The 26770-nt window shown below is 37.9% G+C and overlaps 2 protein-coding genes and 1 long non-coding RNA gene across 3 annotated transcripts in view; 1 reads left to right on the plus strand and 2 right to left on the minus strand.

The window, feature by feature from the left end:
- Positions 1-766: 766 nt before the first annotated feature.
- On the minus strand, positions 767-2376 carry LOC124172236. The gene is made up of 2 exons (XR_006868091.1): positions 1697-2376; positions 767-1187 (listed from the first exon to the last, which is right to left on the minus strand). It is a non-coding gene; the product is annotated as an uncharacterized LOC124172236 (long non-coding RNA).
- A 17097-nt stretch (positions 2377-19473) lies between these two features.
- Positions 19474-20178, minus strand: LOC124172061 (craniofacial development protein 2-like). Its single transcript, XM_046551467.1, has one exon. The coding sequence runs from the start codon at positions 20176-20178 to the stop codon at positions 19474-19476; it is 705 nt and encodes a 234-aa protein (XP_046407423.1).
- Positions 20179-22619: 2441 nt separating this feature from the next.
- Positions 22620-26770, plus strand: part of LOC124172062 — a 50484-nt gene continuing 46333 nt past the window's right edge. Inside the window, exons 1-3 of the mRNA XM_046551469.1 lie at positions 22620-22753; positions 23156-23783; positions 24217-24363. Coding sequence (XP_046407425.1) covers positions 22620-22753; positions 23156-23783; positions 24217-24363 — 909 coding nt within the window. The remainder of the gene's footprint in view (positions 22754-23155; positions 23784-24216; positions 24364-26770) is intronic.

A 26770-nucleotide genomic window follows, 5' to 3' on the forward strand; every position in this document is an offset into this window, starting at 1 on the left:
CTATAACCTGCAGCGCCAAGTATCGGTGCAAAATAATGAAATGTCTGAACAGCAGTCAACAAATGCATCATCTGGCCTTCATACATGCCATTAGCAATTCTATAACCTGCTCCGTGTAATAATAAAGCGAAATATACTAGAAATCACAACAGCAGCAGTGGCGCAGACTCCATGGGTGCAGAGCCCCTCAAAAATTCGTTAAGGGTGTGAGGAAAAAATGTCAGGCTTGTTGATTTTCCTCAGAGATCAAGATTTGAGTTAGCAGGATTCTAATATTCATCATTTGACTCTTCTAAAACGCTAGAAAACGCACTACTTGTAAAATTTCCTTGGATATGATCCCTGGTTTGGGCCCCCCAATATTTTATGGAAGTTGATATCCCTGAACAGCAGAGGTGTTACATTAATTACCTTTATCCTATTCCACGTACCAATGCTGACACTGGCATTATTGGGTAGTCAGCAGGTAAATAAGTGACCATTTCATAATTAACTGCAAATTCCTGATGGGTAAACCATAATATTTACCACCCCATTCCTCTTACTGCTGGCTGCATTCCATCCAATATACTCAACATTTTGAAGCAACCATTCCACATCTAACCTTGGTAGTACAACGTGAAATAATAATTATTGTCATAGATACAAGGAAGTAATTTGTTAAATTTAGCAATGAAAATAATTGAGTAATACTTGTAAAAGAAAAAAAATGACATACTCATATATATCATATTAAGGTTAGGTACAAAATCAAAAAGTCAAAAACCTATGCAATGAAGGACTTTATTCATGATAGGAAAAACCTTTGATATATAATGTGTAAGTATAGAGGAATGAACAAATTTTAATATGTGAACTTCTTAGTACAGGGAAGTGGTAAAATCCATAAAATGTCAAAACATTCATGCATTGCTTCATCTCTTAAAAGTTTATCATCACATTCATGAAGCCTAAGTTTGCAAGTGATGACTAAAATATCTTGGAACCTGTATCATTCCTGGCACCTATCAAATAATAACACTGCCAAGCAAAAATCAATATGAAGCCATTTTCTACCCAGATAAGTACGTTAAACATAGATGATGCAACAAACAGGAACCAGTCACTTCAAAAACTACCTATCATCACGAAAAACAATTTGATGTAATTTTCTTCACAGTTATGCCTGATGAGTACCACAGATGAATCTGCAAAAAAATTTATCATCAGTCAAAAGCATAGCAATACAAATGGATGCATATAGAGGGAATACGCACAAAATCACACTATTTCTATCTAAATACCAAACCGGGACAGACTACCATCCTCAAGAAATTTATTAGAATACGTCAAAAACAATGTAATTCATTGACCTTTGAAAAAGAGTAAAAATCAACTAAGACAATGCCTTTGATACAAATTTACAATGGTGTGACATGCCTTACAGCCTCAAAGTCTTGAACATAATTATTTAAGAAAAATACCATGCAACCAATAATCATTTCAGGTAGTTTTAACAGAGATGCTGAAGCATACAGACAAAGAAAGAGAAATAAAGAAAAAGGGGAATTGCTACACCTTAATGAGTAGCAGATGCTTCAGCTACTAGTAGGAGCCAACAACATATCACAGGGGAGATAGCGATATTACTAAAAAATAAGAGAAATAAAAAAAACAAAGATTAACCTCTTATCAGCTAAATCCATTGATTACTTACCATCTGAAAACAGGCTGTTAATAAGGTATTTATAAAGAAAAGTGCATGACATAGATAAACTTATTCCTCTTCTAAATGTAAAGTTCCTTTTGAGCTCCTTGTCAAGGCTTTTCCTCTCTTTGGATTCATATTTGATCTCACCCTTTTCTAGGTATAGGGATGTGGCTCCGTATCGCAGTCACTTTGTTTCACATGCATTTGTTGTGATAAAGTTTTGTGAGCGCTCGAATCTCAAGTTCTTATAATTTTTTTAATTTGCAAAAGAATCATCCTTGACATCTACATAGTACACCCAGTAGCCTCTACAAGTAATGGATACCGAATTTTATTAAAGACCAAATTCATTAAAATAATGACTGTCTACGTTAACACATTTATTTCTACTAGTAAGCATATTCATTCACTGAGGAAATAAGTCAGGGAAGTGGCAGAGTTTGCATCATGTCCTTTCGGATAATAGGGTGGTTTCCTATAATTTTTTTATTGCCTAAATTGAAACATTATTACTCCTGGATTACGTGTTTCACTCTTTCAGATTTTGAAATAACAAATTCTATTTTTCGCTATTAATTAGTAGTGAAAATTTGCAAGCACACAAAAACGAGGCGGCTAAGTATGAATGCTGGGAAAAGACCTTGGGGCGAGGATATTGTGCGCCGCTGCGATGCTGATCTAGCAGGTAGCAGAGTACTCAGCTAGCAGAGAGCGCTTGCCTTAAATAAGGATTATTGCTACCCTATCAAACGAAGGAAATTTCTCCACCATAGGGAGTTTTAATAGGTGATCATTAAGATATGTTTCCCTGAGGTCTGTGCCTCATGCATGCATTGGTGATCTCAGACGATGTAAAACTCCTATCTACTCGTATAGAAACTAGGTCCCTGTGACATCACGTGGAGTGGCATCGCATGGGCACCAATCTAACCTTTTTCAAATGCAATTAAAATTGCCCATTGCCATTCGTGTAACTAGGAATTCTAATCCAAATAATTTGTATATTATGAATACACTAATGGTAGGCAACGAATCGCAATCAATGCCTTTTGTTTTCTTTGATGAAGGCAACTACACTATTACTGTTGATTTTCAGTTGATAAATATTCCTACTTATATAAACCAAATTCACACCAAACAATCAGACACACTCTTAATTAAATTCATTTTCATAACCCTAAATTAAGATAAAATTGGAATTAGATAGATAATCATACTTTTCAAGTTTTCCAGTACTTGATAACTAAATAATACAAGAGATTACATTTATGAAAGCACAAATGCTATACCAACAGTGGGTATGTGAACAAAAAATAGCTATAAGGACCAGGTGGAAATTCTACCATTCTAGATCGAAGAAAAGACATCATAGTAAAATCACGGATTAGCCTGAATTAGAAGTTTGAAGACATAAATGACCATTATTTCGGTCATCATTGTACAATTATTTACTGTATTTTATATATGAATACATGTATTATTAATTGTAAGTTAATTAGTTTCAAGAGTTCATTTACTAATTTATTTCTGCCTATTTCAACTCTGGCAAAGAATCTGTTTAGTAATTAATGCGTTAATGTAGAAAGTCATAAAAATTCGAAAATTAAACTTTCATCTGCATATGGTATGTTATTATAGGAATGGATCTTTTATAAAATGACAAGGTTATGATTCCATAGGATATGAACCCTCCATGAAATGCACAACACCTAATGTGCACAGAATGGACCTGATCCGCTACGGAGCCACCTTCGAGTGGAGCAAAAATGATGAGTCTAGGGATGAACCTAAAGAGAGGAAAAAGCGTCGGACCTCATCGCTGATTGGTGCTGGGAAGGCATACGATGCAGGAAGCTTAATGAGTCAACCTTCCAAGTTGTTACTGGCCAGACTACATCAATTAAGTGGGGATATTGGGTATGAAGATATTAATGGAAACAATAGCACATCTCATGACGATGCAGGAATGAATAGCAAGGAGTGCCTATGGGTGTCACATGTCCAGAAATGAATAGGTCAAACCTAAAAAAGAAAAATAGATGGTAATTAACGCATTCAAAAAATACCCATTACTATAATCCAAAATTTATCAGTACTTGCAGTAAAAAGGCCATCAGCCATAGTCTGAAGTGATATCTTTTCCTATGACAAAGGAGCTTAGTTTAACTTCAGATATTCCACATAGACGTCTTTGGACTTGACGAAACATGACGAAGGAAGATGAATATAAAGGAGTCCATGTTGAGTAGCTAACATCCCCGATTCCATTGTTCACATCTAAAAAATAAATATACATGGTAATGCAGGCATTGAAAAAAACACACTCATTAATAACCAATAATATGAGTACTTACGGGACAAGGACCTGCGTCATGGGCTGAAGGTAAGTGACCACCTTTTCAATGACAAAGGAGCTTAGTGTGACTTCAGATATTCCACATAGACGTCTTTGGACTTGACAAAACATGACGAAGGAAGATGAATATAAAAGAGTCCACATTGAGTAGCAAACATCCCCGATTCGATTGTTCACATCTAAAAAATAAATATACATGGTAATGCAGGCATTGAAACAAACACATTCATTAACAACCACTAATATGAGTACTTACGGGATGAAGGACATCCGTCATGGGCTGAAGCTAAGTGACCACCTTTTCAATGACAAAGGAGCTTAGTGTGACTTCAGAAGTTCCACTCAGAAGTCTTTGAACAAAGCATGGCGAAGCAAGATGAATGGGAGAGTCCATGATGAGTAGCAGAAGCAAGATGAATATAAACAAGTACATGTTCGGTATTATATCTGTGGGATGTACTGATTAAATCTGAAAAAGATAAACAATGGTTATCATGGCATTGTGAAATACACTATACACTATCATTAATAACTGCCTTAATACACGAATGTTTATAAATACTTACTGGATAAAGAATTTCATGAATGATCATGAGCTCTAAGGAATGTCAGAGAGATTAAATAAGGAATCTCTAATTTACATTATAACTTCGCCCTCTTCCTATTAAGGCGTGTCTCTTCCTGTTCTCTGTTGTCATTTTTGTTAGACACATGACATGCAAAGTGCATCCGTGTGGTAATAAAAAAATTTAATATCGCCTCTGTGAGGTTAGCCCTATGGTCCTCACATCCAACTAGAGGTATATTTGATTTCTCCTCAATTTCATTGATGAGTTTAAAAACTCAGTCCACACTCAGCCCTTCCCTATTAAAGTGTGGACCAGTACCTTTTTCTAACTCATTTATCAAAAGGAAAAGTGTCTCTGATGCATAGGTTAGGTGGCCCCCATCTTGGTATGCAGTGAATGCTTCCCTTTCACTTATGGTGTTGGTATTTGATACCAACTCCTCCTTGCATCTTTCGCATTTGGTAAATCTAATTGCCTTCCTGGCCACATACCCAGCAAAATAACTTACAATGCCATCAGATGGACACATTGCAGCATAGGTGTGCTCAGCCATTACTGAACTCCTCAAATCTTCCACGGACACACCATTATCAATGATTCTGTCCAAGGTTGACTGGTAAAGAGACCATCTCTCATCTCTAGGTGTTATGTCCGTAAGCCTGAGCAAGGTCTCGAGTACATCCGGGCCTGACACATTGCAGCCTTTGGGTGGCTTCACCAGGCTGTATGTCCCCATTAATTGGAAGACCTGCTCAAATTGCACTGAATCAGGATGATCATTAGCGCCACATGCTGCCCTCATCATGCAAAAGAACCTCTGCAATGCATAGGAAGAAGAAAACATGCCATTAGTTTCCAAGAGATTTTGACGAGAAAGGTACACTTTAACAACCCTCATGAAGAACGCCTAAATTGCAGTGTGCTTTGTAACTATAAATTTGGTTATTGAGTCCTTCGGTGAGGCACTTACTTCTAATGCATCCTGATTCAGACGAGCAGTCATCAAATATTCATAACCGCAGTTTGCGGCAAGGAAATCGTGTATTTCCATTGTGGCCTTCAGGGTTACCTTTAGCCCAAGATATGTGTTCCCAGATAAGAAATGATATTCATTTCTACCAGCCTCCAATTGCCACTCCTCAAGGTAATCCAGGAACCTCTCAATAACCTATAAGCAAAAATATTATGTAATTGTAGGCAAGAACATGGATGAAGATATCATTTCCACACAGACACCTATAACAGGTATACATCCTCACTCTCCAATGCTCTGTGTTCTTTCTCAGAACTGTCCCTGGAACCCAGGAATTCATCGCCAGGATTAACCCTTTCACCCTCTCAATGACAGCAATTGTGGAATTGCAGTCATGCAGAAGAGGATGATGTGTCTTGTATGCCACGATAGCAGCAGCCACATTACGTCCAAAAAACTGTAAATGAAGGAATGGAAAATAAAGACATCACTGTTAGCAAAAAAAGTCGTTGAACTTAAATAGTCTGAAATGTTTCAACCCATTAAGATGCTATGGGTACGTAGTCATGTACCTGAAATGCCCTGGCAACATTCATTTTTTGGTATGGCCAAGGGCGAATGTGGTCCTCGGTCAGCTTCAGGCATGCTTTCAAATGGAACCCCTTAGGTTTATCCATTTCGATGACAGCATCCCAATGCCTGATCTTCACAGGCCCATCTGGAGTCTGAAGAGGAAAGTAACAGAAAGGACTTAGAAAAGGCAAAGAATAACTTGGTTATAAATAATATATGCATGAAAAAAAGCAATACCCAAGAAACATCTCGAGAAATAAAGAAATTTCTCATGTTCTTAATGAGATGAGGGAAGTCGGATATGAACCACAGGCGCCTTGACTGACTGCAGGGATTTTTGCAGCTGCAGTTTTCGCCATGGATTCTGAACCTTCTCCACATGCTTCTATTCCATTGGGCTCCATCGCACGTCACTGCATCCACATAAAAGTTGGCTTGTTCCACCAACATGATGCCCTCCAAAATTATGTGGTGCAGGACAGTGCTAATGCAGTGGACAATGCATCAAAATGGCTGAAACATAAGCACCAACGCATGATCCCCCCTCTCATTGTGTTGGTGCAGTGGAGTGTAGTCCCCCAAATCTGTGAAACCTTCCAACTTCAATGTTCTCTTATCAAACGATAAAGCCTTTGAAAGTTTCATTTCGTCCACCAGTAGAAAACCTAGAGTTTAAGAAAAACAGATTTACCAAAATGACAGAGAGGTTAATATATAATTTTATTTAACTTCAAAGGCAACCCAAACCTCTCCTTTCCTCCGCAGCTAGCCCTTCAGCCTCCTCCTTTAAGCAGTGGAAAATTGCCCCCTGAAATCCGTATGCCCCCTTCACATTACGGATGTACCTACTCAAGGTATTAGCTCCAGGGAGACAAAGGATGTTGTTTTTCCTGAGGTGTTCATATGCTTTGCGACTTTTAATCCTAAGAAGTAGGCACTCATACACCCAACTGAGTGTATAGCGCCTATTCTTAGGATCTTTTAGCTGAGATGCAGCAAAGCATGCCCTCACACCTTCTTGCTGGTGCTCTGGAAGGTTAGATATGTTTGCAAAGAGCTGAGACTCCGATGATGAGGAGCATTTCTCCTGTAACTCCTGCATCGTGGCCTTCAAATGGTTAACCTTTAAAGGAGACAAGGTATGGCATCCCACTCCATTACTCTATCAAAAACAATCAAACTAGTACAAGGGGGCCAAAAAAATTACAGTAAGAGTAGTTTTCGCGAAATTGGATTTTGAAATTTTTATGGGAAATTCATTTCCCTTCGCAAGGCGAAGTTTGTCACAGATTCATTTTGTTCACACACTAAATATACTCTACATCCTTTCATCGAAGCAAGTACATTCGTGAAGGAATGGTATAATAATTAAAATGCTAAAATCAATAGGTGTCAAAACCTCATTTTGGTGGTTATTATGGCATGGAATGACCCTATGGTTATTATACATGCTTACCTTGCTGGTCAATCTCCTATTCTTTGCACGACATATCTTCAAGGAGACCCTTGCGGGACGCCTGGACCCTCTTTCTCCACCATTCCTCTGCCTCCTTCTCCTATCCATTGTTTGCCGCCATGCGACTGTGTAGGCTGGGCATCTCATTTTACCCCTTCTGTTCCTCTCACCGGCGGATTTGGCATCAATGGGAACAAAACCCAGGCAGCCAATAGATGTTCTAACCATTTGAAGAGGAACTCAATTGTCAATAATGCTATGTATAATACATTATCACAGTGAAGAAATAATCTGAATCCATTAAAAACTTATAATATTCTTTACAGTGAAAGATGATTTGATATACATCTATGCAATGTAGATCATCCAGTGATTAGTTGAAGAAAAATTATCTCAACTGAAAACATAGGAAGAAAATGCAGGCAAGTTGGAAATACAAAAAAGTTTACATTCGGCACTTACGCATAATATCATACAATAATGTATGATTCTACTTCAGTTATGGCCATGAGTAATTTGAAATGATGATATCTTGACACCAGACATAATGCAACTAAAATATTCCATGTAACAAAAATGCCTCTCATACCTTTCACTGTTTGGCACTCCAGGACATGCCCTGAGTCCATCTACTGACATGAGCATTGGCCCAATGTCGCCGACATCTGTCACTCTTTCTTTCCCTGGAACCATGACTTCCAGACCACGGAATATGAACTGGCGGAAAAGAAGTTATGATTAGAAGTTTATCACATATTATTGAAATTAATTGCTTTTTCCTGTCAAACTTAAAAATAAAATAAGTCGGATAAAATTTATAAACCATACCTTAACCCTCATGTCCTGTGATATTATCACACTTCTCTCTGTAACGAAGTCATGGCCAATGCGGACAAACACAACATTCCTTCCAACTAAAGCCCTAGCCCAATTTAATCCAGGCAGTTTTACAGAGTCACGGGAATTAATAAAGCGAGAAAATTCAAGTCTTCCGAAACTTGCAGCTTCCCGAGACTCAGCCGCATTTGCTAGTAGGAGAAGACCGCTTGCTTCCGGTACGTTCTCCACTGCCTCATTATTGTCTCCTGAGGAGACACCATTGTCGGAAGGCAACAGTTCTCCCGGATAATTTTCTCCCAGGACACATTCATGGCACACCGTCCTAGACGTGGGTGGTTTTCTAGGACGAATGTTTTTTGATAAATAATGAGGGAGATTGGGGAAAATATATGGCACCGCATCTTGAACTAAAGCTGGCCGGTCCCTCTCATTCCTGTGGGTGGTACCATCAGGCAACTTCGTTTCGAACCACCGGATTATGTCAGAGTCTTCAAAATGGAGCTCGCAAATCACATTGTGCTCCTCAAAGACCAAGTCTTTTCGCAGAATCACCGCTCTCCATTTCTGTAGCTGCGCATTGCTCTGAAAGTAAAGCTGGTCATTACTATTATTGTTCAGCATTATTATTCGAGAATCAACTTCAGCATGTTTATATATGGCCCGGTGTCTATTTTGTTGTTCATGCAGAAATTAACACATGCAATGACACTGGGTTATAGATCATGCAAAATGAGATGCATGGCTAAATTTCTCATCAACCGCGAGAGAACAGTCTCAGCAAGTAATTAACTTAGGAGGTATATTCAATTATAATCCCCCTTCCTATTACTGGCATCACCAACAAACCCCAGCACTATCCCTGTGGGATATACCCTTACATATATACTTCCCAAGCATAAACCAGACTCGACGCCTTTGAACACAGAAGCTCGAAGATATTTGCCTAAAATTGAACGTGTTCTGTAGTCCAAGAAAATCTCATACTATGGAACCACATAAATTTCTTCAAAAGTTAAATACTCATCCATTAACTGTGACACTAAATGCCAATTGACACCCATTATGGACTGCTAACTTTGCTACATCGAAAGCATTTTATACAACGAAATACATCTATCAAGAGGTAAGACCGCGCTTAATGGCACTCCTGCACGATAACAATTTCTCTCTAAATATCAATGAACCACCCAACAAATGAAATTATCAGTAATTAGACACGCCATTTAATATTCCAATTCTAATATCGCCGTGATAAATACATGGCAAATTATGATCAACGAGATGTAACCAAACAAGGCTTCCCACAAAAAAACCGTAATGGCTGCCTCATTCTGCACCACAAAGAAATGACCGCATGTCAATTATTATGGCTTTTCGGATTTCCTGTGCACTTAAATACACGTTCCATTATGGTTGGTCTACAATTTGACTACAATTTAGAAAAACAAAACAAATTTAATATAATAAAGGCTCCTCACATGAATATGGCTGCCTCGATTTGAATCACTAAGAAATGACCGCATGGCGAGTACAATTGCATTCCCGGTAAGACCCAAGGTTCAACATTACTTAGAATGAAATTAAGGGAATACTGAACATACAAAACAATGATTTTAGAATACGCACTTCACAAACATCCAACAGAATGATACAAGAATTGGTACTTACAGAGGCTTTGAACACTGATTTGTTCCTGACCCCCAGCTTGGCATTATCTGCCCTCGTTTTCGGGTAGCCCGTCTTGCATCCCGGCGCAAAACAGCTCCTGCTTTTATTAACCATTGCGGGATTGTGGCGAAGAGTATAAAACCAAGAAAAAGTGTAAAAACACCAATATTTTGCACAACCACGCACAACTCTCAAAGCTGTCCCATGCGGTCCGATTGAAACCGTTCAATTCTGCTTCCAAGAGAATATACTGCGCCTCTATCACGCTCACATCCAACTATTAATAACGTGCTATAAATAGAATGGGCAGTTTAGCTGAGGAAGGTGCAATTACTCCTCAATTCTCAATTTCGTCGCTGCCTGACACGAATCTCCCTACTACCGCCATGTAATTTTAACGTGACACACCAGCCTCTTTCCAAAGTAGCGACGCGAACTGACAAATTTTGTTAACCTATCGACCGGAAGTTCGGGAAACAATCATGTGCATGCAGCGCCCTATGTTGACGATAGTCCATATGTATGTTCATGATCATGACTCAAGGATAGACATTTTCAAACAAACTTCTAAATAACCATAAAGAATTTGTATCGGTATTATATACTTATTGTTGTTTGTAAATGTCTGAGTCTGTGCCAATGAACCGCACACTTTGTGGGAATAGTTGATTTCCTTCTTTCATTCAAAGAAAAAAGGGGATAAGGTGCAGTGAGAGATCCAAAAAGTTTATGGAGATGCTCCCCTAAGTGAAACAACAAGCTATGATTGGTTCCATTGCTTCAAAGACTGTCATTTCAATGTTGACAAATGTCCATGTGAAGGAAGACAAAAACCTCCAGATAGGCTGGATTAGAGGCATTGCTAAAAGAATATCAATGCCAAACTCAAGAAGAGCTGGCTTTGTATTATGAGTCTACTAAGCCCTCATTTCCAAGCAATAGCATACGTTGGCAATAATTCAAAAGCAAGGAACTTGGGTCCCTAATGATTAAAAAGTAATTCTAAGCATGACAATGCTCGACCTGAACTTCCAAAACCCATTAAAACCTATCTGGAAATGTTAAAACGTGAAGAAAAAGAAGAAGGTGCATCCACCAAATTCCCCAGACATTGCACTGTATGATTATAACTTGTGTTATTCGATGGCACAAGGTCTGGCAGGTCAAGAATTGAGTACATATGAATACATCAAAAAATGGCTTGCTTCATGCATAGCTTCAAATGATGAAAACTTTAACCATTACGGTGTTTGAGCCCTGCCACAATGATGGGGAATATAGCAGCTAGTGATGGACAATTTCCTTTCTTTGACATGTCACCCGTAAGAAATGCTGAAAGCTCCATTTATATCATAGGGTAGATATAACCTAACCAACCAACCAGGTTTTTAAAATTATTTATCTCATCAACCATTGAAAAACAACACTAATACTTCAAGGGAACTAACATTTAAAACTCTAAAATTAGGTGAAAAGTTTTTCACCACAGAAGTCTGCATGATGTCGAAGATATTCTCAGAAAAAATCAGCAAAGAGCATTAATCATTCCCTCATGCATTCCATTAAAAATATATTCCTGTCAGCATAATCCAAACTCATTGAACAAAATTTATCAACATAAAAACAGAATCCCTAAGTAAATGTCACACAATTACCACACAAAATATTATAAAAAAAAGGTTTCCAGGTAACTTATTTCGAAATAAATTATAAGAATCAAAATATTCTGCATTCACATTATTACAACTCATTTAAGTCACAATCCCCTAAAATTTAAAGCCGGTGTCCCACGGTCAAATTTACATCAAAATATTTGCATCAAAATTTCTGTCCAAAAATTTTGATGCAAATATTTTGATGTAATTGGATGGGGGTGTCCCACGATGCATCTCATTTTGATCAAAAACAAACGAAACATATTTATGTACACAAATTTGGAAACTTGTGGAGGTGAAGGATTCTGTCTTTTTTAGCAGGCGAAATTGTCAGAACAGGCCTCTTGAACATTAAAGGGGCAAAAAAAAAGAAAACAAGGAATGCTGAACTTGGCCTTGGCTGGAAAGGGGGTATGAAAGCATTGGAATAAGCATGCTAAACATGTTGGAGAAGGAGTTGGTCGCCGATGTTCCTGTATATTATCGATAATAATTGACGATAAGTGAGGATATTTTCATGTCCCTTATCAGCTAGGTTGAGGGTAGAATAAAACACCAGGGTACTAACGTAAGGCAGTTTATTCCCGTGAGGAAAATGTTATTAAAAAATGATGGACATTTTGGTTGAGGAGATGTTACGAATACTGCTGTATGCGTGCACTTAAATCACATTTTTCTCTCCTAATCTAGCAGTTGCTAATATAAGGTCCTTATCCTATAATCATAGTAATAGAAAGGGGCAGCTGTAGTGTTTCACAGGTATAATCGTGAGTTCATATTAGTCATTTCTCCAGCTGCTCACACGCATTATATGCCCTCCACAAAGCTAACCAGGAGAATTTGGCCTCGATACCTTAAATAAATCTTTTATTCTTTCCAAAACATCCTTCCTTGTATTGCGATTCTAAAGATCGCTTCCTTCTTATTAAAGATCAAAATATTATTACGGATTTCCTAGTTGAGACTTTCCATCGCCTATCAAGACCAATTTTTACTACAAATCCATTGGGTCCAAAAGCCAGATGGATGAAATTTTGACCGTGGGACAGGGTGCGCGTCAGTTGCATCAAATTTTGATGAAAATATTTTGATGCAAATTTGACCGTGGGACATCGGCTTAAGAATGAAATATTGCATTTCATATACCTTGCCACGGTTGTGAAGACTGTTATGCAGGATAAAAATTTCAAACCATAAAAATGTTTTTCCCAACACAGGTCACCTTTAAACTTCTTAAACGCATACGTAATTCATAGAAAATTTTCATATTGCAATAAGGGAACAGCTTTTATAAACACATGTACAAATAATCTTCATAAAGGTACTAACACAGATGGTTTTATCCATATGTTTGGTGATCTTATTAATCACAGTTGACGCAAAAATAAAAAAATTTATTAAAATATTGGAAATTGGAACAAAAAAAAATACTTAAGGACTACAGAAAAGGTCTATCACATCAAAATTCCTTATTTGCTTTGTAATTGTACAATTACTTAAAATACTTTCCAGAATAATTTTGGCGTACTAAAAATTAATATTTTTATACACCTTGCTACTCTTGCATTCAATGTACCCACCACCTATTCATAAAAAAAACACCTTAAAAATGAACAATCCATTTCAGAAATGCAGTGAAAATATTTTGGTATACAGTGTGTTCCAAAAAGAATGACCTGATTTCAACTTGTAACAATATTGAAACAAATGTCACTAGGCAAGCGAAACAGAGCCAGATGTGATCGGCATTGTTTAGAGTTTTAGAAAAATCTGCTGAATGTCACTACGAGCGATGTGGAGCGTGCAACCCTTAGACCATTGGTCTAACAATACGGTGCAGCCAGTCTCGCTGAAGATGATGTACAGGACCGCGAGAACAGACTTTACACTGTTGGCCTCCTAGGTCCCCTGACATGACACAATGCGATTTTTTCCTTTTGGGAAATGTTAAACAGCATGTTTACGTTCCTCCCTTACCTCGTGACATTGATGAACTAAAAACAAAAATATCAGCTGCTGTAGCTTCAGTGACAGAAGACACCTTACGCTCAGTTTGGGATGAATTCAGCTATCGGCTAGATGTTGTCCGCGCAGCCAATGGAGGACATATTGAACTTTAATGATGGCTTTTTATAAACTTTTGTCTTTTGCGAGTAATTTAGTGTAGAATATGTTGATGTTAAGCCCTTCTTCCTAATAAATAATCTTATTTATAATCGGGTCATTCTTTTTGGGACACACTGTAGTTCACCAAAACCTCAAGAGATGATAGTCGAGGGTAAACAAGAACTCGAACAAAAGAAATATCATACGTTTGCGTGCACTTGAGACTATGCTTGACAACCGACAAACAAACTAATTTCTGGGTATCTCACATTTCGTTCATTAGCAGTAAATTGTCTGGAATTTGTTTTTTCACTAAAATATGCTCCGGATACCCAATCGAATACTTAAAAAGGGAGTGTGGTACAGCCTAGTGGGTGGACTTCCTTTTTGAGTTGATCAATGGTGAATTTGAAAGCCATACATTGGTACACACATGCCATTAGTACACACATTAAGTTTTACCAGAAGACAAAATATCTTCAGTCGTGGCCTTTGAAACACCAACTGCATAACTAGGTCCTTGCCAATGATTCACACACATGGAACAGTTTGATCATGTCCCCAATTATTGTAGATAAAAAATTGGTTTGCTCAACTCTCTTTCGATCGTTAATCGAAGTGCCTCTACTTAAAAGGTACTGGATTAAATGGCCTCATGCAGTAATACAATATATTTTTCCGCTAATGCCACTAAGCGATTATCTATTACCAAATTCAGTTAATCCTTACAAATTTTTTTCGTAACAATGTCATTCCGCAAATAATTATCTTCCAAGATTTCTTACTGCTGTTAAAACAAACCAAAGAGGGTCACTAATAACTCTCCGAAACTTATAACGCACAAGTCTTCAAATAAGAAAAAACGAAAAGTACTCACCCTGCTGTAATTTCGTGGCGGAATTTTTCTCAGAATTGCGTTTGATTCTAAACAAATCTTTTTGAAAACACTGAATTCAGTGAGTTTCGTCAAACAAAGGGGACACATGGTAGCGAGCAGGCCATCTCCCACAGCAACCTGAAATAGAAATAAACAAGCTGTGTGTCATCAGAATTTTCTTGGAAAAAACGAAATTATAATACAGCAGCACAAATTACAGGGAAACTCTCTCAAGGAAACTGCATTCACTTCAATGATGAGTGAAAATGAAAATACTATGAAATTATCCCCGAAAGGACCAAAAACGCCAACAAATAATTCACGTAACACATACATCACGACGCAATAGCATGGACTGAGAATATTTTCAACAAGTTTTGACACGATTCCTTGTACACAACATCACATGTTATTTGTTAATATAAGACAATACATTAAAACACCGGTCTAGATTAGAGTATTTCTAGTTTCCATTTTTACCGCAGAAAGCACACCTGAACAACAGGCCTAATATCCGCGTTTGAAGACTAACTTCTTTCCATTTGATTAAATAAAACAAATGGACACTGCATTTGAAATTTATTGCACTTTATTGATTGATCGTATTCTACAATTTCATTTGATTATTCAATCTGCCGGCAATAAACGGAATTGATGCCCAACTTCGGCTTGCACCCGGTCACATTATAACGTCTTGAAATCAGAAAAAGGATTCCAAAATTTCCTTATTGTGTAAATTATAAATATTTTTTAAAAAAACCATGTTAACTCCCACTAAATGAATATAAAATAAACGCCCATTTGCCATTAAAAATGCTGGAATATCGCATTTTTCGATAGAAAGCCCGTTGTATACGTAGTCCTCTAGTGGTAAGATACGCAGATAAAGTACGAGATCTAAACTAAATCTTGCTTACCTGGTCTGATATAAACTCGGGTGTCAATGGGCATGAAATTCGTGCAGAACATTTACTTTCCATTCTGTTGCGAAGTGATTTCTGTTTGAGGTCGTATTCAAATGTGGCTTTATATGCCCTTGTCCTTGATCAGTCTCAATTTTTCGTATTGACGTGCGTCTTGGAAACGATCGTAGTGTATGAGGAATTTGGCAATCTTTACCAGTGCTGTGTGGATGATTTCTTTGATGAGTGAAGTGGTTTTAAGATTGAATGAGTTATTTCATTGAAAACATGAGTGCGACCATTGAGAACTCCTCGGGGTCTTCAGGAAGGATTCACGAGGGTACCCTGTGCAGACTTTGCATGAAGAAAAATAATTATTATTACAACATATTCACTTCAACTATAGCAAGACAGATAACTGTAGCGGATGCCTTGTATGATTTAGTCGATTTAAATGTAAGTGATTTCCTTAGTTCATGTTTTATTCTGTTCTATGAACATATATTCCACGATGAGTCTGAAATCTCTTGACGCATAGGTTTTCATTGCTTTCTCAGGTTGCTGTGGGAGACGGCCTGCCCGCCACTTTATGTCCATTATGCTGGGGAAAACTCATGGAATTCTCTGATTTTAGAGATATTTGTCATAAATCGGACGCAAAACTGAGAAAATTTTTGCCCAGAAATTTCTTCAGGGTGAGTGCTTTTATTTTAGTTTTCCATGGGAAGCCTGGTGAAACTATCAAGTAATGTTAAATCATTCACGCAAGCAGGAAAATGACAATAGATGTGAAATATATTTAGGATATATTCCTTTTGCTTTTGACCACCTGTTTGGATTTAAATTTTAGGTCTTCAAGTTCATTAATAGAAACGCTTGAACTGCGGACGTTATTGAAGTTTATTTACCATTTTCAAAGTGTATTATTACACGAAGAGATGAGAGAAATGCAAAAGTGTACAAGGACTAAAGAATAATATTTCTGTTTGAGACACGATGTGGTGGAAGTTCTTAATGTTAGTAAAATTGGACATTGCTATATTTCCACTGAGTTCTATTTTGACACTATACGTTTCGTTGTTGTTTATTTGATAATGGTACTCGTAATAACGGAACGCATAATGTCAAAACTCGGTGGAAATATTGCAATGCCCTATTGTACTAATAATGTAGCCGTACAAAAAATATCCAATAGATCAGAACATTCGTGGAATAGAACTGCAAGTATAATAAAACTTTATTTCGTATCCAAACTAAACGAATCAACCATAAATATCTATCGTCTCTTGTAATGAGTAATTGAAAAGCAATGCAATTCATTACATTTGTAAAATAACCCTGTTGCTCTCTTTAACAATAACGCCTGTTTGTCGTCTGTTTAGTAGGCTGTTGGCTCCCTGTGTCTTGTCCGAGTGAAAACAGTCAGGTGACTGTTGGTAGGTTGTAAATTGGAATGCCTTGTCTGTTTCAAGTCTGTGAGAGGAGTGTAACTTGTCTGTTCTTTCCCTGTTGTGGGATACGGCAATCTCTGTTCCTTACTTGTTGATTCACAGCCAACCAGCCAGTGGACTGTGCACTGTCATTTCAGTGCCTGCTTATGTGGCTGTTACATCTCTGTTTACTGTCCGAGTGACAATGGGCAGGCGACTATTGGTAGAATGCTAATTGGAACAGCTTGTCTGCTTCACACCCATGAGATAGTGACTTGCCTGTTCTCTCCCTAGTCGCAAACTTTGTTCCTTACCTGTTTGCTGCTGCTAATTTGGTAATGGACAAGACATAATTTATGTAAAAATAGAACTCAAAGTTGAAATTCATTTGAAGGATTGCTAAAAAAAACTTATGTTGTGCTTTTCCACACATTCCATGACTTATGAAAATCCTGAATAGTTATCGAAAAGCAAGCTTTGTCATCTTCTTCTTCCTTGCCGCTACAGCTTTTTGTCAGCTTTGGCCTTCAATACAATCTTCCTCCATTCCTCCCTCTTAACGGCCTCATTTCTCCATCCTCTTATCCCCAAAGCAGCCAGGTCTGCTTCCACTCCATCTTGCCACTTTAGGTGTGGACGTCCTCTTCTTTTTACGCTGAATAATTTTCCCTCCCAAACTCTTTTGGCCACTCTCTACTCTGACATTCTTATCAAATGTCCCATCCATCTGAGTCTCTGTGACTTGACAAATCTCACAATGTCTTGGCCCTCTATGAGGTCGTCAAGTTCTTCATTCCATCGTCTTCGAAAAACTCCATTTTCTTGTATGGGTCCATAAATTTTCCTCAGGATCCTTCTCTCGAAACATCTAAGTGCGTGCGCCTCTGCTGTTGATAACGTCCAGCATTCACATCCATAAGTGACAACAGGTCTTATTAAAGTTTTTTATATTTTATGTTTAGTATTTCTTCTTATCAGTCTACTTTTCAACAATTTATGATTTGAGAAGTACGCTCTGTTACCAGCGGTGATTCTGTCTTTTATGCAAGCACTTATTGAGTTATCCGATGTCACCAATGCCCCAAGATATTTAAAGGATGAGACACCCTCAAATTTATCTCCGTCGATATCTAATGTCTGAGGTCGTCTGCGAGCTTCAGATGTGGACATGCACATGTATTTTGTTTTGCCACAGTTAACTTTCAGTCCAATTCTTCCTGCGCTTTCCTTTAGTGAGCCAAATATTTCTTTCAACTTCCTTGCAGATCTGGCTTCAATGACTATATCATCTGCATACGCTAGTATTTGACTGCTCCGATAGAATATTGTTCCACCAGTGTCAACTCCCCTTACTGCCCAGTGCAAGGCCAATATGAACAATGTTGCAGACAAACCATCTCCTTGCTTTACTCCCATATTAAATGGAAAAGCACTACCCATTTTATTGCCGACTTTGACCTTAGCTATGGTTTCCTGCATTGTCATTCTTACCAGTCTGATTAACTTCTTAGGCAAGCCTAATTCGTTTAGTGCTGCAAACAGTGTGCTTCTCTTCACACTATCAAACGCTTGCTTAACATCTACCAACAGTAAGTGTAAATCTTGGTTGTGCTCGAAGTGCTTCTCCATTATTTGACGCAAAGTAAATATTTGGTCTGTTGTCCCCCTATCTCGTCGAAATCCACCCTGATATTCGGTAATGATGCTTTCAGCTCTTTTGCTAACTCTCATTTGTATAATTCCTGAGAGCACTTTATATGCAATGTTCAACAGCGTAATTCCTCTGTAATTGTTGCAGAGCATTTTGTCGCCTTTCTTGTATATGGGACATATAATGCCAGTTCTCCATTTTACAGGCATTATTTCCTGTCTCCAAATGTCTCTGATCAATTCATGCATGCATCTCATGAGTGCATTTCCGCCTTTCTTAATAAGTTCTGGGGCTATTTCATCTTCACCAGGTGACCGATTATTTTTTAATTTCCCGACAACCGCTTCCACTTCCTCCATCGTAGGCTCTTCGATAGCGTCCTCACCATTTCCCTCTTGATATTCATGCACCTCGCTCTCTTCCTCAAATCCTTCATCATTCAACAGGTCGCAGAAATGTTCTGTCCATATCTCTACTATTTTGTCATCATCTCCCAGTATCTTTCCCTCCTTGTCCCTATACATGCCCAATTGCACGCTGTACCCCTCTTTTGTCATTCTTTTGACAGCTTTGTAGAATTTTCTTACTTCACTTGTCTGATCACTTAATTCTTCTATTTCTTGTAACTGCTTTTGCATTGCTTCTGTTTTCTTTTTTCTGCACACCTTATTTGCTACCATTCTTAACCTTTTATATTCTCTTCTATGACATCTTGTATCCCTAGCAATCATTGTTTCCCGAGCTTTGTTTTTGTTTCTAACGGCATCCATACATACATACGGCTTTCACCAATTTCTTCTTCTGTTATTTCCTTAATGAATGTTTCTAAATCATTCCATTTTTCATTGATATTCTTATCTGCCTGGTACTCAAAAAGTTTTCTCTCCATACCTCTTTGGTACTTCTCTAAGTTCTCTTGGATGTTCAGTTTTCCAACATTCCAATGTTTTCTGGTTGATTTGGGTGTTACTTTAGTTTTTGCCAATTTTTGCTTAATGATTGCCCTTACTAAGTAGTGATCACTGTCGCAGTTGGGACCCCTGCAGGCTCTGACATCAATAACTGATGATGAATGCCTTTTCTTAGTCAGCACGTGATCTATTTGATTAACTATATTTGTACCTGGGACTTTCCAAGTCCCTAAGTGTATTCTTTTGTGAGGGAAACATGTACTTTTTATGATGAAGTTGTTTCTGGCTGCAAATTGCACGAGTATATCACCATTTTCACTACTTTTCTCATGTATTGAATATCCTCCAACTTCTCCTTTCATTTTGTCTTCCCTCCCAATTTTTGCATTAAAGTCGCCTAAAACTGTAACCATATCATATTTTTGACAAAGATTTAACACATCGTCCAGGCATTCATAGAACTCTTCCTTCTCCAGTTCCGTCTTGTCCTCCGTAGGTGCATGAGCTGTAATGAAAGTCATATTTCTAAACTTTCCTTTTATTCTTATCTTGCAAATTCTCTCATTTATTGGTTCAAATAATAAGAGGCTCTTTCTTATCTTACTCGAAATAATGAATCCTGTACCATATCTTCCTGTCCTATTCTCTGGACCACTATTGAGTAAGGTTTATTCCTTCTTATTAATTCTGCCTTGTCCTTGCCATCTTATCTCTTGTAACCCAATGACATCGATTCTGTACTTCTGCATCTCATCTGCTATTTCTTTCATCTTTCCTGGCTTCAACATTGTTCTTACATTCCATGTTGCAATCCGTAACTCGTGTTTCCGTTCTCGCGTAGGTCTTTGGCCATTATATCCATCCGTCAGAGGCTGATTTTTGTTTTCATGAACTAAGGTCTTTTTCCGGTGTAGGGTTGTTAGCCCTACAACCAACCCCCAACCTGGAGGACCTGGGTTTTTTATCAAGGTTTTCCGTCCTCTAGCCTTTGGTGATCCAACACCTCACTACAAGGCAGTAGTGCTAGTTTTGGTCCACCCCGAGTATTTTATTTCCTCGGTACCCACCATATCTGGTGAGCATTCCCCTATCCGCCACCTGGGGAGGCGCCCGATGGGAGACTAGCAACTCCACACGGGAAGCTTTGTCATCATTACCAGAAAAACCACGACACCAAAAAATATTTCACATGTCTTCATCAAAGAAAGACTTCCTTAAATGAATACAATTTGGGGTATTCACTATGCCAATATTATATGTATTACTCAAGAGAGAAACACGCCATTAATGATTTTACATGAAAACAATAATTTCACTTCACACAAACAAACCTAGAAGAAGCACAGTCCTCTGACAAATGTTAGTAGGTTCTTATCGGCGACGGAACTCGCATACCCATAACACATTTTAAATACAAACATTAGTAATTGCTCAGAAACTGAAGACATACAATAAATTATTAAAGGAAGACACTGAAAAACAATTATCACATCAAGACTTTCTCTGTTACTTGTATGCACGGATGACTTAATTTTATGCTGCAGGGATTTAGTGCAAGTTAAATAACACTCAAAAAAATAAATTTTTTCTCTAAATCAACAGCCGCAATACAGTGCACATAAAGATGTACAGATAATGGTTTCAGAGATATTGGCATTGTTGTTTGCATTTGCTATCTTCCATAAGTATGTGGCAGCACCATGTCCACTTTTGTCTTCTTTTGTCCAATATGTCATCTTTTTCTTCCTGTAGAGAACCTGTTCACCATTTTCTGTATGCTCCCTTTAGTTTAAAATGGATGATCAACCGGCCCCTGTCTGTTGAGTGCCGGTTTACTGTTGTCTGTTCATTCCCTATCTGCTAAAATGTAAACCAAGCATCCCCTGCCTGTAATTGGCAAAGTAAATATTTATCATGCATAACCCGTGATAGCTGTTATAATTTTCGAGCTCACTTTATTAGCCATTATCAATGGTTGGTGATAATCATATTAATGAATGGGTCATTCCATGTCTAATCAACCAATATTTTGACCAAATGACACCCATCGACTCAGATTTTCATGAAACATGCCATGGTCATACTTACTGGTATAATTAGAAATTTTGTACAATTTTGGCCGTCAATTGTATATGAAACATGAGCAATTGAAATTTGGGCGTTACCCCTTAAGTGCCGCAACGTGCTACACATTGTGATTTTTTTATTTTCATCCATAACTCCATTCCTGTGAGATGAAAAGGCATGATTTTTTTCTAAAGTTATGAGTACATAATATTCTCATGGTTACCATAAAATATTCACTGCATGAAGTAATTCAGCTGCAAAATAATAAAGTTTTAAAAAATCTTGCTTGTACCATTTTTCACTGTCAGCATCCCCAGGGAATGCCCATGCGAATACAGACTCATGGTTCAGTTTAAAGTAATCATTAATGCATGAGCAAAGATCTTGATGAAAAAAATCGTGAGTCCGACGTTCGTTTAGTAAAAAAAATACTCATTTATGGTCACGGGAAAAAATTCCTCTTTTTCAAGGCACATAGAAATTACACAATTTAGAGGATATATAAGCTTATACTCATGATTACACAATATTGGAGCATACATTATCTCACTATAGCATATGCTACCGGCTCTTAGAGTAGGAAATGCATAAGAAATCATGTGAATGCAATCCCCCACGTACTGCTAATTTCCTGCCTTCAGGATTATTCCTACTAAGCTATCTCTTCCATTGGTAATGGGTAAATGAATAGTATGGTATAAAATGTGAAGGCAGAAGAGAGCCATCAGAAAATTTTTCTCCAATTTCAGTCTAAGTGAAGTTAATTAATTTCTCAGTCATGTGGTACTGCCTTAGCGATATCATGGTTGAATTTCAAACTAAGTAACTCATGCTTGTGTGACTGATAGCCAGGCTTACATTTTAACATCTCATTCGTATTGAGGTCTGTCTTGCCATGTCAGAGATAGCATTGTGCAGTGTTGGCAAAGAACTCAGTTCTGAATTTCACAAAAAGAGCAACACAAGCACAGCCCAAACTTTTTATATCAAAGAACTTCCAGAAGTGGACAGAGATTTAATTGCCCCACTGTGCAATATTCCTATTTCATCATTGTTGACTGTGTGCTCTCATCATCTTCATTGCTTCTTAAAGAAATACGAGTGTTTTCAGCTTAAATGCTGTACCCCTTTGCCATACGAAAAGGTCCTGCGAGGAAATTTATGAGGACCATACCTCTAGAAAAGTGTAAGTCTGTGAGAGCAGTGGGCTTCCTGGTGAAGCCTGGAGAAAAAAATTTGCTGTAGGTGTGACAAGAGGATTTCCAAAATTTGTAAAAGTGAAGTTGTTCCCAATGGCTTTGATGAAAGCGATAAAGAACTTAAACCAGTAAAGTCTTTGGGGGAAAGTGATAGAAAATTAGATGAAGAAAACTGCAGCTTGGAGGCTTTAGACTGCTCATCTTTGAAATTAAATTCTTTTTCTTATCATAGTAGACACTCATATGGAAAAGGAAAGATAACACAGGGTAAGCATCACCTTGTTTCTGAAGTGTCTGGTGTATTGAAATTAGTGAATGCATCCCTAGAAAATCTAAGTAGTGATGAAGATGTGAGTGACAGTCAACTCATCAAGCAAAAGAAAGCCGAATTGGATGACCTGCTGACTACAATTAAGAATAAATTGCCAACAGTTAGCTGGCAGGGTAAAATTGAAATGTTGACCCTGGCCCCTTTATTTTGGTCTAGGAAAAGGATTATGAGTGAATTTCATGTTTCAGACTACACTGAGAGACAGGCAAAAAAGTTACTTGATGAGAAGGGAATACCTGCTATGCCATCACCATGTGCTGGGAAACCACTTCCAAACTCCATAGTAGAGCTGGAGATAATTTTTTTCGAGCTTGACAAGAATTCTAGACAGATTCCTGGAGCCAAAGATAAAGTCAGTGTGGCTAAGAATGGGTATATGCGTAAGAGGTTGATTTTATATAACCTCAAGGAACTTTATGTGCTCTTCAAAGAGCAATATCCACAAGAAAAAATTGAGTTCACCAAATTTTGTTCACTTCAGCAAAAGTACTTTGTGATGGCTGGTGCTTCTGGGACTCATTCACTTTGTGTTTGCGTCATACATCAAAATATGATACAGCTAATTAGTGCCTTGCAATTGAAGGGAACATATATGTAAGGAGTTGATGGATATCATCATCTGTGGCAAAAACAATGCAGATTGCATGCTCAGAAAATGTTATTACTGTCTAGATCCTTCCAGGCTAAAGGATATCATCATTTCTAATTTTTTTAAATATGACCCTTCTGATACAGTGAAATATAGGCAGTGGGTTTCCACTGATAGAACAGAACTTCCATTGTTTACATCATCCATTGATGAACTCTTGGACATTCTATGCCTCAAAATGAATAGACTGATACCATATTATTATGTCGCTAAAGTACAATCCTTGTTTTTCAAAATAAGCAAAGAAACCCTCAGTTATGAAAAGGCAGTTATCGTACTGGATTTTAGTGAGAACTTTTCATTTTTAATTCAGGATGAAGTTCAAAGTTATCACTGGATAAATCTATCATGCAACATACACCCTTGCTTGATTTACCTGAAGAAAGATGGTACTCTCACCACTTCATCTCATTGTTTCATATCTGATGACCTTAACCATGATGTGGCAAAGAGAAAGAATGTAATTTCAAAGATGAGGAGTCTAAAGCCTCCAAGCTGCAGTTTTCTTCATCTAATTTTCTATCACTTTCCCCCAAAGACTTTACTGGTGTAAGTTCTTTATCACTTTCATCAAAGCCATTGGGAACAACTTCACTTTTACAAATTTTGGAAATCCTCTTGTCACACCTACAGCAAATTTTTTTCTCCAGGCTTCACCAGGAAGCCCACTGCTCACACAGACTTACACTTTTCTAGAGGTATGGTCCTCAGAAATTTCCTCGCAGGACCTTTTTGTATGGCAAAGGGGTACAGCATTAAAGTTGAAAACACTCGTATTTCTTTAAGAAGCAATGAAGATGATGAGAGCACACAGTCAACAATGATGAAATAGGAATATTGCACAGTAGGGGAATTAAATCTCAGTCCACTTCTGGAAGTTCTTTGATATAAAAAGTTTGGGCTGTGCTTGTAAAACTCTTTTTGTGAAATTCAGAACAGTTCTTTGCCAACACTGTACAATGCTATCTCTGACATGGCAAGACAGACCTCAATACGAATGAGATGTTAAAATGTAAGCCTGGCTATCAGTCACACAAGCATTAGTTACTTAGTTTGAAATTCAACCAGGATATCGCTAAGGCAGTACCATATGACTGAGAAATTAATTAACTTCACTTAGACTGAAATTGGAGAAAACTTTCTGATGGCTCTCTTCTGCCTTCACATTTTATACCATACTATTCATTTACCTATTACCCATGGAAGAGATAGCTTTTTAGGAATAATCCTGAAGGCAAGAAAATAGCAGTACGTGGGGGAGTACATTCACATGACTTCTTGTATTTCCAACTCTAAGAGCCAGTAGCATATGCTATAGTGAGATAATGTATGCTTCAATATCGTGTAATCATGAGTATAAGCTTATATCTCCTCTAAATTGTGTAATATCTATGTGCCTTGAAAAAGAGCCATTTTTTCCCGTGACCATAAATGAGTATTTTGTTTTACTAAAAGGAACGTCGGACTCCTTGATTTTTTTTCATCAAGATCTTTGCTCATACATTAATGATCACTTTAAACTGAACCATGAGTCTGTATTTGCATGGGTATTCCCTGGGGATGCTGACAGTGAAAAATGGTACAAGCAAGATTTTTTAAAACTTTATTTTTTTGCAGCTGAATTACTTCATGCAATGAATATTTGATGATAACCGTGAGAATATTATGTACTCTTAGCTTTAGAAAAAAATCATGCCTTTTCATCTCACAGGAATGGAGTTATGGATGAAAATAAAAATCACAATGTGTTGCACGTTGCGGCACTTTAGGGGTGATGCTCAAATTTCATTTGCTCATATTTCATTAGCAATTGACAATTGGAGGCTAAAAGTGCACAAAATTTCTAAAGGCCGTTTTACACAGTATACGGAATTGCGCAATCTGACATACGTGCGAAGGCGCAATCAAAATTGCGGTGTGTAAAGCGGTGAATTACTAGAACACATGCCAGAATGCGTGGATGCGAGATGGCAAATTAGCCCCTGTTCTAATTTCGTTCATGCATTCACTCAATTCCACGCCATTTTAGAAATTAATGCAGCTTTAACCTGTGCAATTCTGTGTACCGTGTAAAACGGCCTTAATTTTACAAGAATGTAATACCATGGCAAGTTTCATGATAATCCGAGACGGTGGGTGTCATGGCCTGGTTGATTTGAAATGGAATGACCCGAATTCAATCAGGTATAATTTCTGTTTAAGCACATAATATTTTGTATAGATTCAATTTGTTACGGCAATGAAATGGACGTGAGTGACTGAGTGGTGCCCCAGGAGGGGATGGACCCCGTTTGGGGTGCCCGGGCAGGGGATTGTATTGTAAGGAGTGCCTCCGAAGGGGAAGGGAGAGGAGATGGTGTTATGAAAGGAACGACTGTGCAGTCAGTCACAAGAGAGCGACGGTCGGTGGAAGGTGCTTGTTCCACAGCATACGAAAGTTTCAAAAACACTTTGTAACGACGAAATTAAACAACTAAATACAGTCCATTTTTAAATCTAAAAACAGTTCATTTATGTTGACATACCGAAGGTGCAACACAATTAAACTTTCAAGTACGTATTGAAATTGATATTGTTTGTAGGCTGTCCATACTCTGTTCGTTAAATCTCCAACAGACTTAAAACTAGATAGCAAACAGGCATTATTTTTGCAGAAATCAATACCTATTGATTACCCTTGGGTGTATAGTGCGTTAACTGTTGTCTGTTTGTTCCCTGTGCAGTGAAACATACCACCAACTGGCCCCTGTCAGTTGATTGCCTGTTGTCTGTTCCTTTCTTGTTTGGTGAAGTGCACAACCAACCTTCCCCTGCCTGTTGAGAGCCTGTTCACTATTGTTTGTTCGTTCCCAGATGAGAGCAGCCCA

This window comes from Ischnura elegans (assembly GCF_921293095.1).
Source record: "Ischnura elegans chromosome 13 unlocalized genomic scaffold, ioIscEleg1.1 SUPER_13_unloc_1, whole genome shotgun sequence".
In the NCBI taxonomy this organism is placed as follows: domain Eukaryota; kingdom Metazoa; phylum Arthropoda; class Insecta; order Odonata; family Coenagrionidae; genus Ischnura; species Ischnura elegans.

Coding starts and splice junctions, on each gene's coding strand:
- LOC124172061 (XM_046551467.1), bottom strand. CDS start 20,178: ATGACTTTCATTACAGCTCATGCACCTACGGAGGACAAGACGGAACTG.